Raw genomic sequence first — 14,152 nt, 5'->3', positions numbered from 1 at the left:
GGCCCAGAAAAGTGACTTGACTTTCCTGGGTCCAGCCAATGCCCAAGCGAGCCCTGGCTCCTTCGACCCCCGAGACCCTCCCAGGGCGGCACACCGTGAGCGCATCGCCCCAGGACAGCAGTGGGAACAGGATGGGGGCCGGCAGGGTGGGGACACAGAGGACAGCACCACAGTGGTTCTGAAGTTGTTTCTGATGGCGGGATTCTCAGAACCCCAGGAAACGATGGGGCTGGGGCAGGGGGAGGGCGCTCACATGTGTAGCACATGCCACTTAAAGTCACCATTACTGTCAGGTATGTCCCCAGGTACGGGCACTGCAGCTTAGCGAGGCCGGCAGGCAGCCGGGTGGCACGCCTCTGGCCTAGGTGCTTTTCCAGACAGCAGGCCACAAGCCCCACAGCCCCTTAATCTCCCTTTCTCCTCACTCCTCCTCAAAACGCCCACCCCAGACAGCGGCTCAGGGACCCCTGCTCTGTGCAAACGCTGGAACCTCCTGCTGGCCCCTCCCAGGGTCTCATCTCCCCTTGACGGATGCGCCCCGGGCTCCATCAGAAACCTCAGAGAGGCAGGGAGAGGCCGCAGGAAGGGATCTTAAGAAAGGGAAGAACTCCTCCATCAGCTGGCAGGTACCAGCATCAGATGCCTTCCTCCGACTCGGACCTCTAAGCCAAGGTCCTCACCATGACCAGCTTCACCTCTCTGTCCCCAGATGGGACACACACACCACGGACCTCCTCTCCCAGAGTGGACGCTCAGGGAGCAGGGCCTGGGTCGGTAGCTCCATACATCAAGGGCAGGGACCCTACCCGCCCACACTCTGGCCACGTTCCCCACGCGGGAGAGAGCAGCAGCCCTGATGGCCATCCTCCCACACGCTCCGGGCCCCTAGGACTCCACCACCGGGGGAAGGGCAGTAGGCGCTCAGTTGCTGAATGAATGAACAGATGGATGGATGTTTGAATGAATGAATGCCCTCAAGAGACAAAGCTTCAGAAACTTCCTCCTTCCATTCTCCTATTTCTCTACCATTAAAAAAATAATAATAATAAAAAGGAATAGTAACGAATCCTTTCCTACCCATCCCCAGAATTACTGTCCAAGAAAGGGTGATCCCAAGTCCCACCCTGGTGCGATGACTGACAGAATCCCAACGTAGTTCTCACTGGGGATGCCCACAGGAGTGGAAGGGACCCGGAATAGTTACAAGCCAGCCCTACCCATCCATTTCCAGATCATAGCTTCTGGAAGCACCTGGCAGAGAGGGAGACAACACGCAGACTGCCCCCCAGCAAAGTCACCATGCCCCTGGCCACCGCGAGCACCTCACCTCGGACACCAAGCCAGGGGCGAGGCCCCAAGAATGAACAGCCACCGGAGAGGCCTGGGCACGGCCAGCGGAGCCAGTGGCAGGGGCAGCAGCTGGGCGGGGTTCCGGGAGCGGGGGGGGAGCAGCGCCTGTGGCTCCTAGCCCCCCTCTTAAAATATAAAGGCTCAATTATCTTTGAGCAGCTTGCTTTACACATGAATTGACACATTTATTTTACAATAAATAACTGAAAGTTATCTGTGTTTCCTTTACTGTTAATCTACACAGAGAAATAATAAACAGGGCTTGTCGACAGAAATGCAACCGCTGCAGTCCTCAGAATTCAATTACGCTAAAATAATTAATGCTCCCACCATATTAAATTACTTTATACATTTGAGCCCCTGAAGTTTTATTCTCTAATCTTCCCTTTTTATTAAATAATAATAATAATAAAAAAGAAGTTGGTGCCAAAGTAGGAAGGGAAAAGGGGAAAAGGGGGGACAAGAGAGAGAAGAGCGAGGCTGGCGGTCGAACGGACGGCCGTCTCCGGCTGGCAGGGCACGGAGACTGTTTTGTGCCCTTGATCAAAATACCACTTTAAATGCTCTGCACAGACACATCTCTTTAGCCTTCTAAGGGATTGTTTCACATGTTTCTTCAGGAATGGAGAAAGCCATTCGTCCTGTTGCTGAACAGAAAAGGCCGAGAATACCTTTGGTCACATAAAGCAAAAACACTGGAGGCTGCTGCTGTATTACCACCTACAACCAAAGGGGGGGAGGGTGTAGGGGAGGGAGACACAGTGCCTTGGAGATTAGTGTGGCCTTTTATGAAATCATATTGAGTCGCTTTCTTAAACACACATACCCTCCGTGGCCGGCAGCCTCTCCCTGGGAAGCACCCGCCACCTGAAATGCGGACTCAGAGGGCTTCTGGGGAAAGCAGGAAGCCGGCCCCCTGCTGAGCCCCCGGGGGGTCGGTTGGCACCGATGCCCGGCGCTTGTACCGCTGGGGAGAACAATCTTCGCACATCCGATTGAGAAAAGAAATGGTGGGGACCTCAACGGTACAGACAAAGGGACCCAGCACTGTTCTCAGACTCAACGCAGGAAGCACCACTCAGATCTGCACGGAACTCGAAAGCTAGGGTCTCCGTGACCATGGCCTGGGACATTTTCCTCAGCGCCCTTGGTGCCATAGGAGTGTGGGAGCTCTCCTGCTGGGACACACACCCACCCGAAGGCAAGGCCCACAGGCCAGTGTCCCCAGCACAGACCACCACAGTCTCTCCGCAAGAGAGAGCTAGCTCACTGATCCCATTTTACAGATGGGCAAAGTGAGGCCCACAATCACATGGCTGCTACAGAGAAGTTGGGCTTGCTGTATTATCGTACCCACTGCCTCCTGGTGGCGGGGGGGGGGGGGGGGGGCGTGGATCTCTGCACACACACCCATCCATCTCACCTGTGGGCTTACTGGCTCACCCTCCAAGGGGCACCAACCTCCCCACTAGCTTTCATGACCAAAACACGGTGGAGACGGATCCGCACACTTTCCCAGCCGGCCACCCACACCTACTTGCACACCACAGCACAGAGGGGACCGCCCCAAAGAAAAATTCCACTGGCAAAGCATTCACGGAGCCGCTGCTCGTGTAATCCTCATGCAGGCTTGCCAGTGTCATCACTCCTGCTGACCGATGGGGAAACTGAGGCAGGGGTCCAGGAGTGACTTGTCCAAAGCCAACCATCAGGATTCGAACCCTCATCTGCACCCAATCTGATGCCAGGCTGCCGCTCTCGGGGACACGGGCCAGCCAGAGCCCTCCTTTGTCCCCGAGGTCTCCTGGGCTCAGAAGGATGAGCCAGAGCAAGCACTCTGGTTTGCACAGAGCCTGGGCCCCATGAAAGAGGATCTAGCAGACCATGGCCAGGGCCTGGAGAGAGGGACTCATGCAAAACCACGTGATGAGCAGACTGGCCGGAGACCACAAGCCCCATACCTGTTGTTCAGGCGGAAAGAACCAGTGGTCCAGGTGGCCAGCTCAGTCGGCGGACCAAAGGGCATGCCCAACCTCCCCGATGGGCACAGTGCTCCAGCAAGTGCCCACAAGCCCTTCCCAGACCTACCCACGGGGACAAAGCCGTGGCAGAAGGAGCCTCTTTGCACAAATGGGAAACGGAGGCCAGAGAGAGGAGGGGGAGAAAAGGAGCGACCCCATTCATAAGTGCCCTCCAGGGACCGCCCCCATGCAGTCCCCCCAGCTCACAACAACCCTAAGGAAAGAGGTGTCACAGGCTCCATTTCACAGATGCGGACACGGATCAGGCCAAGTTGTGAAGCACAGATTCCAACCCAAGGCTAGGGCTCCAAAGCCAGAGACGAAGCTATGAACCACCACACCGTGAGGGCCAGCCAGCCTTCCAGGCTCCCGTTCTGCACTCCTGGCCACCTGTGCACGAGGCCATACCTGTGCCGCGCCCCCTTGTCGAAAGCAAAGCCACCATCAGCCAGTCGGGCCGCCCTGAACCCTGGGCCCGTCTCCCCCTGAGCGTCACCTGGACGGTGGGCCTTCGGAAAGGGCGAGCCCAGCGGGTGGCCCGGAGGCCATCCCGGCACCGGCGCCGGACACAGCCAGGGGTGAAGGTGGGCGTGGGACGCGGGAGGTGGCTTGTGCAGCGGCCGGGCGAGGGCAACGTGCCATACCTGCCATGTTCTCCTGCTTGGGGCAAATGCCTTTCGTGGGCGAGAGCAGGTGGTCATCTTCATCGGGGGTGACTTGGATGCCGATCTCCACCGGCTCGGACACTTTCCTGAGCTCGGAGCGTGAGGAGGGCGGCGGGCTGCCCTTGTCCAGGCCTTTGTCATAGCAGGTACCCAGGCTGCCGCCACACTGCTTCTTCTTGTGCTCTATAAAAACCAGGATGTCCCCCAGGGGGAAATTCATCTGACACTGTCCACAGGTGAGCAGGTCAGGGTCGGGGCCACCCACCAACAGCCCCAGGCCGCTGGGCTCCTCTATGTCCAGACCCTCGTCTTCTTCAAGGATGGCAGCCTCCACATGGTCAGCCTCCGCTGCAGAGAGAAAGGAGAGGGGGGCAGAGAAGACAGAGATGGGCTTAGGCAGTCACAAGCACCCAGCCTGCATTCCAACCCGTCCCCACCTGCAGGCAGGCCCCCTCCGCTGCGGGACCCCAGAGCTCGCCACGTCCTCCCCCGGACTCCCGGAGGCAGGGGTGCACCATCCCGAAGGTGGGCGACAGATGGGCAAACTGAGGTTCCGGGAGCAATGGCATGGCTCCCTGAGCTTGTGGCTGAAGCAGGGCTAACCTTACTGCTTCCTAGTGGATTCTCTGCCAACCCCCACCCCCACCCACAGCGTCCGAACACACATGCTGGTTTCACAAGCGATTCAGCCATCCCAGATGGGGCGCGTGTCCCTCGAAATTTGCAACCTCTGAGAGTCACCTGGGGATCTTGGAAAACCTTCCACGCCCAGGCCAAGGACCCTGGGAGCCAAATGCCCAGTGGTGGTTGTGGTTGAAGCTCCCAGGTGATGCCGATGGGCAGCCAAGGCTGAGAGCCACGACCCAGAGCCCTCTGGCCCGGCGGGGGCTCTCCCTGCCGCCCCCCTGGCCTCCACCTTTCATTCATGGCTCCCCCATTCATGCGAGTCCGACTTGCATTCCTCTACCTGAGACCTGGCGGCACACCAGAAGAGAAGACAGAAAGGCAGGCGGCCGTCAGAGGCCCAGGCCTGCTGAGAGGAAGGAGCCCACGTGCCCAGCAACAAGTGAGTGTCGGTTCCAAGAGAAATATCAAAAGGAAGAGCGAGGCCGGGAAGGGAAGGGAAGGGAAGGGAAGGGGCCCTGCGGGGCTGCGGGGCTGCGGGGCTGCGGCCGAGGGGCAGCGGGCCGTCCCCAGCACCCGGCACGGGTCAGACCGTCGCCCAGTAGGTTTCCCAGCACCCGCCAGCCACCCCTGTCCCGCGTGCCTGTTGGTGTCACTCTCGCTCCCAGAAAAAGAAAAGGGGAAAAAATCCTTCAGATTCCAGAGGCATTTCTTGGCAGATGACAAACCACACTTTCAATGGGTTTCGTACATTTTCCCATTTCTTTAGCAGCTGACACACTTCCGTATTTTTATTTTTATTTTTATTTTGTAAGGGGCATAGGACACAAGTATTTTGAAACCAATAAATACCTCAGAAAGTGGCAACCCCCTCGGGGGGCACTGGGAGACTCGGCAGCAGAAACGGTGTCATAAATCAGGGACGTGGACACGGAGCTGCGCCCTCCCTCCGGGTCGGAGTGGTCGGGAAGATGGCACGCGTGTCGGGGTCCTCAGAGGTGGGACATCGGGGGTCGGGGGGGGGGGGTACATGTTAAGCTGTGAGCCGGTTAGGAAGGATCGGGAAAACCGCAGGAGCACAGAGGGAAGGAAGGGAAGGGAGGAAACACATTCCGTGGCTGTGAAGTGATCGGCGGGCCCGAGCCAAAGAACAGATAATTTCAGGGGAAAATCCTGTGGCATCTCTCATCCTACACATAAATCCCTGCTCTGTGTTTTCCGTACGCGGGCTTCTTTCGGGGCCTGTGCGCGTCCGCGTGCAGGACTGAGTCCACGGTCGTCAGAACCCGGCACGGAACACGTATGAAACATGAGCGTGTGGGCCCTCGAGTAGGTCCCGCTGAGAAGGGAGGCGGGTGTCTGAGATCCTGCCTGGGGTTCCAGGAAAGCAGACTGAGCCTCCCATGAACGGAACGTAGGCACGCATTCGAAACGTGGCCCCACAGAAACGCCCCGCAGGTGAGGAGAGCCTAAACCGGCGCCTGCTTCCCTCCAACAGAAAGACCCTGGAAGGTTCGAGAGGCATCTTTCACAAGGCCCGCCCCAGAAACCATTCATTCCGCTTTAAGAAGAAAAGGGGGGCGCCTTGGAAAGGAGTTGGAAGACAATGCTACGTAATTAATTTACCAATTGGTTTTATGAAAAGATGCCTTGCTCCGGTGAAAATGGAATCGCCACCTCCCACCCCATGCAGTTCCGGGGGGGGGGGGGGGGGCGGCCTGGGTTCCCGTGAACCGTTCGTCAGGACGGAAAAAGGTAATTATTCGGAGCCTCTTTTCCCTTTAATGATCTAACATTGAGCAATACTGTTTGTATTGAAAAGCTCACACCTTTAATTACCAATTACATATACATAATTTCAGAGCCAAAGGAGAGGGCTGTGAAAACAGCTCTTTAGAAATATCAGGGCGGACTCTGCACCATGTCTAGAGAAGGACTCTGATACATGGGAGGAGGGTGTCAAAATATTGTTTTGTTAAAAGAGAGAGAGGCACAAAGGAAATGATCTGAAAGAGGAAAAAAGAAAAGGGCAAAATGAAATTGGGAATGCAAATGAAACGGGTGAGTTTGCGGTGGGCAGGCTGGGCGGCCCCTGTCCCCTGGCGAGAGGCGGGCCTGCCCAGGCGGGCGGGTGCCCGGCCTGTCACTCAGGCCATGTGATAACCGTAAGGCAAGGACGAAGGAGGCCGGTGCTCGGTCCCCAGCATCGCCAGGGGGCCAGGCGGGCTCCTGCTGTCCATGTCACCTCTGGCTTCCCTTCCTTGCTGTGTGCTTTGCTTTCGTGAACTTTTTCAGCCTGGTCCCTGGCTCCCCTGTGCAGTTCTAGGAAGCACACTGCTCTCTCTGCTGGGGGTGGGGGGGAGGGGGGGGCGGGGAAGCTACGTAATTTCAAATCCTGTTGTAATTCGAAAGAGACACGGGCTCATTTAAAAATTAGCAAGGGCCACATGCTCTGTTTGCAAGCATGCTGCCCTCTCCCTCCCGTCTGTGCGCCAGTTCTGTCTTCCTTGTCCTCCCTGCCCCGCCCCAGATGTTTTTTTGTAACATCTGTAAGCCTTCCTGGACTGAGCGGTCTCTGCCTTCCCCTTCCTCCTGCGCCAGCCCCGCGAGCCCCAGTCACTGAGTTTGAAAGTCTCCCACTCCATTCGCTGCGCGGCAGTTCAAGGTTCCGCCTCCAGTCCCCTCACAGCCAACCCACCCGGGCAGCCGGGCCCACTGGCGAGCCACAGACAGCTCTGAGCTCCATGCCCACCTCCTGACCCAGGGTCCAGCTCAGTGCCTCCAGGGGAGGCCAGGAGGCCAGGAAACACCCACCTGAAAGCCTCCCTCCCCCCACTTCCAGTGTTGAAAGTAAAACTCCAAGTGAAGAGGGCATTCACCCCGCCCGACCTTGGGGCTCCCTCTCCCCGCCTCCTGGGGCGTGGGGCCTGCCACAGGAGACACTTCCCAGGACCGTGGCAATGGCACCCCCAAACTGCTGACTGTTTGGGTCAGAGCGGGTAGACCAAGACGGCCTCCTCAGCCTTAAAACTTCACACCCAAGGCCTTGGGAGACACCCCAACGTCAGGCTGTGGTTTCATTTCCGCTGGCAGGCGGATACCAAGGTAGGTGTGCGGAGCGCGTGTGTGCGTCCCTTCTCAGAACTGCATCACTGATGGGAGAAATAAAAGGAGAGAGAGGCACCTGGCCAGGCTTAGAGAAGGGCCGAGTGGGGCCGCGCCTGGCCCCTCGGAACCCTGCTTCCTCTGTCTGGTGGGCGCCCAGCCGCACAGCTCGGCACCGCCTCAGACAACCAGCCTGTGCCTGGCAGGCAGAGCGGTCCCAACTGCCACCCAGAGACGAGAAAGCACCAGGAAAGATAAAAGACACCGTCAAACCAAGGCAGCTTTTTGAATACCGGAGCCCTGCAGACCAGCCCCTGCCTTGCCTGGGCCAACCTGGGCCCCGTGAAAGCGGAGGTGTGCCCTCCGGGGGGCTGGGGGCTGTGCTGGGAAGCTCCCCGAGTCGGGCAGCCCTGGAAAACACGGTTGCCCTCACTGTTGTGGGCCGAATAAGGTAGAGAGATTGCCACACTGTCTGATTCGTTAAGAGGAGAGAGGGATGGATGCCCAGGGCGCTGTCCCAAAGGCACACATCGGCCTGGGGTGGGTCCCGAAAGGTTAAATCCTGAAGTGCACGGCCAAACAGTACATATTTACAGACACACACAAAGCACGTTCACCCTCTTTTACAACAAAACCGAATTTTATTTACAAGGCAGGGCCTCCTCCCAGCTGGTGAATGCATTTAGAAGCAATGAAGTCAGGATTCACAAATAATAATGGACATTAAGTGCACGGGGGAAGCACTTGATCCTAAGACAAACTCTCCCGCGCCTCAGCTGGGCTGCAAAGGAATTTGGGCAGCAGACGGAAAGGGAGAGACACGGTTAACTCGGGCCCAGCCAGGCCGCCGACAGGCCCCCAGCGGCTGCTCAGGCTTAGCTGGGCCTTACCTGGCCGGTGATCCCCCCCACGCAGGATCCCCTGGGCCCTGCCCACAGGGTGGGTCTCTAACAACTGTCCCTGCACCTGCCCTCCCGGGAATTCTGGGGGGGGGGTGAAGGGGGGGAGCAGGCGCCTGGGGTCCCAGGAGCATCCCCGCACATGCATCACTGGGCTGCGTGCCCCTCACCCTGCAGTGATTCAAACCCAACCCTCTGTCTTCCATGGCTAAGCCACAATCCGGGAGGAACATACACAGAATTACTGTCTCAGGAATGGGGGTGGGGGGTGCGGGGGATACAGGGATGGATGTGGGGGGAGGGGTGCAAGGATCTTAAAATCGTGTGCCACCCACGTCACCGCCGCCACCCTGACGGGGACCCATGTTTACAAGGACTGTGCAGCATCCACCCAGCCAGCTCGGCACCCGACGGGAGCCTCCACACCTGCGTCCTGAGACCCGCGCCCGTTTCCGAATGAGTAACTGCGGAGGGGCCGCTTCCGTCCCTCCCTCCCGGGAACCTTCAGGGAGGGGCCCGGACTCCAGGCGACCACGCGGAAACGCAACCGGCACGCGCACTCCGCGGAGCACAACACATTCTGGGCTGCCATCAATTTTTAATTTATTGGATCCAAGAGAAAATAACAACGGCGGCGAGGCGGGGAGGGGGGGCGGGGGTGGGAGAGGGGAGGAACCCATTCTCGGTGAAGAGCACGATCTGTGACGGGATGACGCTTTAAGGCGCAGCAAGAGGCTCGATGAAGTTCCCCCAGCACAGGGAGCGATGCGTGCGGGGCAGAGGGCCGGACGGCAGCGGGGAGACCGGCCTGGCCAGTCACGCCTTAGGAGGACGGTCCTCCCGGGGCCACGAAGGGTTAGGACAGATCCGAGGGTCGCAATCCAGGTCCCAGTGCATTTCCCCACCGAATTCCTGCAGCCAGCAGGGCTCGGGGCTGTTGCTGGACCCTGGAGGGCACAGCGGCCGGGCCCAAGCAGGGCAGGTCATTCTGATGGACTCTCTCTGCTGACCACCTGCCCTCTTGCAATGAAGTCTGAGGCATCGCCTGTTCCAGGTGTGGCAGAGCTAGTGGCCCAGGCCCTGGGCCTCCCTGAGACCCCAAAGGGGTCCCCTCCCTACCTACCGCCCTCAAATTACTGGAGGGACCAGACCAGTGCCCACTGGGACCCCCACCCCCACCCCTATGAAGCCCTGTCTGCTCCACACCAACCGTATCTCAGACGGAAATTTTCAAAATTCTGACATCTGGGCAGAAGACGGAGAGGAGGCTGCCAGGACACAGCCTTATCTGCCATGTGGCTTTCCCTTCCCAGGAAAATGACCAGGGGTCTGGCTGAGGGGGGCGGGGAAGGCCTGGGCCTGGTCTGCATTCCGGAAGTCGGAAGTCCTCACCCAAGAGGTTTGGGGGGCGGAAAGCACCTCAGCCACACAGCCAGGGGGCAGGTCCAGATGGGCTAGTGCGAGGAGGTGAGGAGGAGTCCAGATGCACACATGGCCCTACACACCCCCGCCTGGTGCCAGGACACTTCAGCGTATCCAAAACAGCTCCCGGGAATACCCTCATTTGCTCTACAGACTTAGTCCGACCTTCCCCCACCACCACCACCACCACATGCAGCTCTCCCGCGAACCCCCAGATGCGTGAGGCCGGTCTCACACATCCAAAAGCAGAAAGAGGACCACAGGGATAAGGAAAACAGCGTCCAGGTATTCTCACAGATCCTGTCCATGACTGCAAGGTTTCTGGGGAAAAAAGCCAAGCCCATGACACCAAAGAATGGAGTGACCTACGTTTTCATAAATGAAAGTCAGTTTAATTTAAAAAAAAAAAGAAAGAAAGATGTACCCCAACGTACAGAAATCCTCCTAAACACGTTCAGAAGATCCTGTAAAACTGCAATTGCCCTACATCTTCAGAGCCACAGCAGGGCTCACCAGGATGCGATAGAAAAGCATTGTTTGCAGCCAAATGACGAGCTTTGCTGCACTGAATGCTCCGCTCCCCCAAAGGTGCTGAGCAGGAGAAAGCGGGGCCCCCCACCCAGGACAGGGGCTGCAGGCCGCCGGCAGCCGGAGGGCCTTCCGAGGGAGACGCCAAAATCGCAGGCACAGGCTGCTTTCCACACCTCATGCCCAAGGTCGACACTTACAAGCCACCCCATCTTTTTCCTGAGCAGCACCTCCATTTCTGAAGCCCACGTGAGTCACAATAACATTGGCATTCAACTTTCTGCCGTGGGTTTTTGGTTTTTTTCCCCTGTGTTGTTTTAGTGGAGAACTCATTAGAACATGAACAAATGTATTTGTATTTCAGCAGTTCAGTGGAAGGGGGTCATAAAAAAGTTATGTAAAAAGGAGAATTTTTTTTTTAACTTTTAAGTCACTTAATTTTGTGTGGTCTGGGCTTTCACGAGAGTAAAATAGCGCAGCCTCCCTAATCCAACACCCAAGCAGATTATCGGCTGCTTCAGAAAAAAAAAAAGAAATAAAAAAAGGCATGAATATCTTGAATTTCACCAACTACACAAAAGACTTGCATATGTCAAAATGCCGGACGAAAAGTCCCCGTGAAGGTAACGCCATTAATCAAACCTCCGATCTGGTGTCACTTTCGCCAGTAAAACAACGATGCTGTCCCCCCACCCCCACCCCCACCGCCGGCTCATGCGAGAAGTGTGCCCCCCGGCTTTCATGTGCCTCCAGATAGCCTGGTCTCGGCACTTCCCATCCTCGCCTTGGGAAAACCACTGCTCAGGGAAGGCAGTCCACGCGCGGCTCGGGGAGGGGAGGGGAGAACGAACGGGGGCAGATCTCCATGGTGCTTGGCCCCCTGGGAAGGAGAGGTTGGCGGGAGTGGGGAGCACGGGGTGGGGGCAGACACAGGACACACGTAAAGAACGCTCCAAGTGACAAAGCCATTCCCGGAGCTGGATGACACAGACGTGCATCGCCGGCATTCTCCTGTGCCCTCACCCCATTAAAAAAACATGTCCGTGTCCCTCCAGCTCACACCCCCTCCAGAGGAGCCTGCTGGGTGGCATCAAAAACTTGACCATGTGGCGCAGGGCAGAGTCCCCAAAGCGTATTTCTTCTCCCTTGTCCTCCCAAATGTGGCACCGCATTCAACCGAGCAGCCCAGTCCTTGGAGAGTTTCAGCTAAAGGCAGGGCCCAACCCCAACCGGGCAGCCGGGGGAGCCCTCCTGGAGCCGCAGGAGATGCAGGAGCCAGTCCCCAAAAGTCAAGGACCTCATCTTCACCCTCCCCCATAGACACATATTTTTTTTTCAAGCTTTGTCATATCTGTGGTCTGTACTGAGTTACAGCTTGTGAATCGCCCCCAAGTTCCAAGGCACAGGATTAGGGATTTCTACAGAGAATGTTTTTAACGGTTTCTGCGGGCCAGAGGCCACTGCCCAGCCCCAGGCGGCCAGGGGATGGGGCCGCCTCATCTCCGCGTTGTCAGATAAGCCCGCTGCTGCGCCACGCTTACCACCGGCCCGACTCAAACATTAAACGAAGTAGAGAAATCATCAGATAAATTGCCGGCCCTCTGCGCGGAAGAGGGAAGGCTCCTCCGGCTGATGACAGCGCTCGGCTTTTGTCTGACCTAATTTATTTCTCTTTCAGGTTAGCATAAAGCACACTTTCCTGTCGCAGGGCAACCTCTTCTGCCCAGATACTGAACTCAGGCACAAGACTCGGGGTGAACTGTGCTGCCTCCAGATTTCTTCAACTTGAAGAAGAAGCCATCATAGATGCAGAAATGCTGTGATCAAAAGCACACACACGCACACACACACATTCCCCAGCACCAGACCGCACATGAAGGGAGACACGGTCCCTTTAAAAGCCATCCATTGCGAGCCCCGTTTGGGGTGAAAGGGGTTCGCAACGTGGGGTCTAGCAAGCATACCCTCCTTCCGAACAAAGTTTCACACATTATTTGAGCTGGCATTTTATTTCTTTGGGGAATGATGCCCTGTCCCTTAGGACAGTGGGAACAGAACCTAATGAATGGAACTGAGAGTCCAAGTGTTATCAAACCTGAGCTAAAAGGACTTCCACTCATCAAGCCGTTTTAGGTACACGACTCCCCAAAGCAGTGGTTCTCAGTTGTCCCCTGCCTCTGTGACCTGCAGCCTAGAAAGGGACAGCATGATGCACACTCCTCCCAGACCCCCGTCCCCCCGGGTTAGGCATGCCTCGGAGCCGAGGGGGATTCTCAGAAAAGTCCAGACCACAGACTAGTCTGGGGGAAACGCACCATTCCAAACTAACCCTTTTAATTGTTTGTTTTAAAAAAAAAAAAAAAAAAAAGAGAGAGAGAAAGAAAATAAAATTGCCCCCACCTGCCAAGGGAGGGCTTGTAAATCAATGCTGATCGCTTGGAAATAGATTTCTCAAACTTATACTCTCATTCTGCCCGGCCCGAATATCTGCAGGAAAATCAATATTACAACTTCACACTTAAGACATTTTTGCAGCCACGTAAAGGGCCTGAGCCGCCTAAGGAAGCCCATTCCTCGCCATTGCAGCCAAGGCGCCCAGACATGACACGGGCGCCGAGCGCCCCCTAGCTGCCTAGTGGCGCCACGCGCGTCTCGGCGCCTCAGGCTTGTCATCCATCCACCAGAAGCCAATGCAACTGAAAGTTTATTTTGGAAAGTCTTTTATCACAACAAGCACCAGAGATTGCAAAGCGATGGAGAAGGGAGATGAAAAGAGAAAGGGGACGGCTAGTGCAAGCCGTGTTCTAAGCGAAAAGGCCGTGCCAAGAGCCCGGTTCTGATAAGACGCTGGAAACCGGTGCACTCCACAGTCGGAAACGGATATCTCTGTAAAGGGGCCGTTTGGCCTGCTCCATCTCACGGAGACATTATGCTAATTATTGTCAAAGGCACCCGCAGCTGGCCGTTGCTTCCGCCAGGAGGACCCATTTAGTCCCGCACAGCGGTCAGCAGAGCCTCGCATCCACCCCTCGGCCCTCAGCCTCCCTCCCTGTTCCTGAGGCCGGGTTCACCAGAGCGAACTGCATTCACTCCAGCAGTTGAGAAATGACTCGTTTTCTGTTATGAAATATTTTGAAGGCCAGACAAAAATCACCAAGGCCAGAGCATAGGCAGATAGCAACTTCTTCCCCTCAAAAAAGAAAAAGAAATAGGCATCTGTACATAATATCCGGGGCGGGGCGGGGGGGGGAGAAAACCTTTAAAAATATTAGGGGTTGTTAAAATATGCTCACGGCTGTTTTCGCTCAGGTGTGAATTACAAATGAATAAAATCAGCCCGGCATCACACCTTTGACGAACACATTTTATTCTCCCGTGGATTCAGAGCAGCTGACTTATATCACACTTCTAATGATATGGGGTTTCCTTCTGTGCAGAAGGGAGGGAGAGATTTCACTCCCCTTACCAGCTACCCCCCCCCAAAAAAAAAAGAAGGGCCTATAGCTTATGATATTGATCAGAGGCCCAATTTTGAAAG

At 56.6% G+C, this 14,152-nt stretch overlaps 1 protein-coding gene across 3 annotated transcripts in view; it reads right to left on the bottom strand.

Moving 5' to 3' along the window:
- BCL11B (BAF chromatin remodeling complex subunit BCL11B) overlaps positions 1-14,152 on the bottom strand; it is a 91,261-nt gene that overhangs the window by 73,314 nt on the left and 3,795 nt on the right. For 2 of the 3 annotated variants that reach the window (XM_036317405.1, XM_036317415.1), the window contains exon 2: positions 4,016-4,384. The exons of the other annotated variant lie outside the window; for it this stretch is intronic. In XM_036317405.1, the coding sequence (XP_036173298.1) occupies positions 4,016-4,384 (369 nt within the window). The remainder of the gene's footprint in view (positions 1-4,015; positions 4,385-14,152) is intronic. 3 annotated transcript variants of the gene reach the window in all.

This window comes from Myotis myotis, unplaced genomic scaffold (genome assembly GCF_014108235.1).
Source record: "Myotis myotis isolate mMyoMyo1 unplaced genomic scaffold, mMyoMyo1.p scaffold_m19_p_1, whole genome shotgun sequence".
Taxonomy (NCBI): Eukaryota; Metazoa; Chordata; class Mammalia; order Chiroptera; family Vespertilionidae; genus Myotis; species Myotis myotis.
This window is presented reverse-complemented; position numbering and strand designations above follow the sequence as displayed.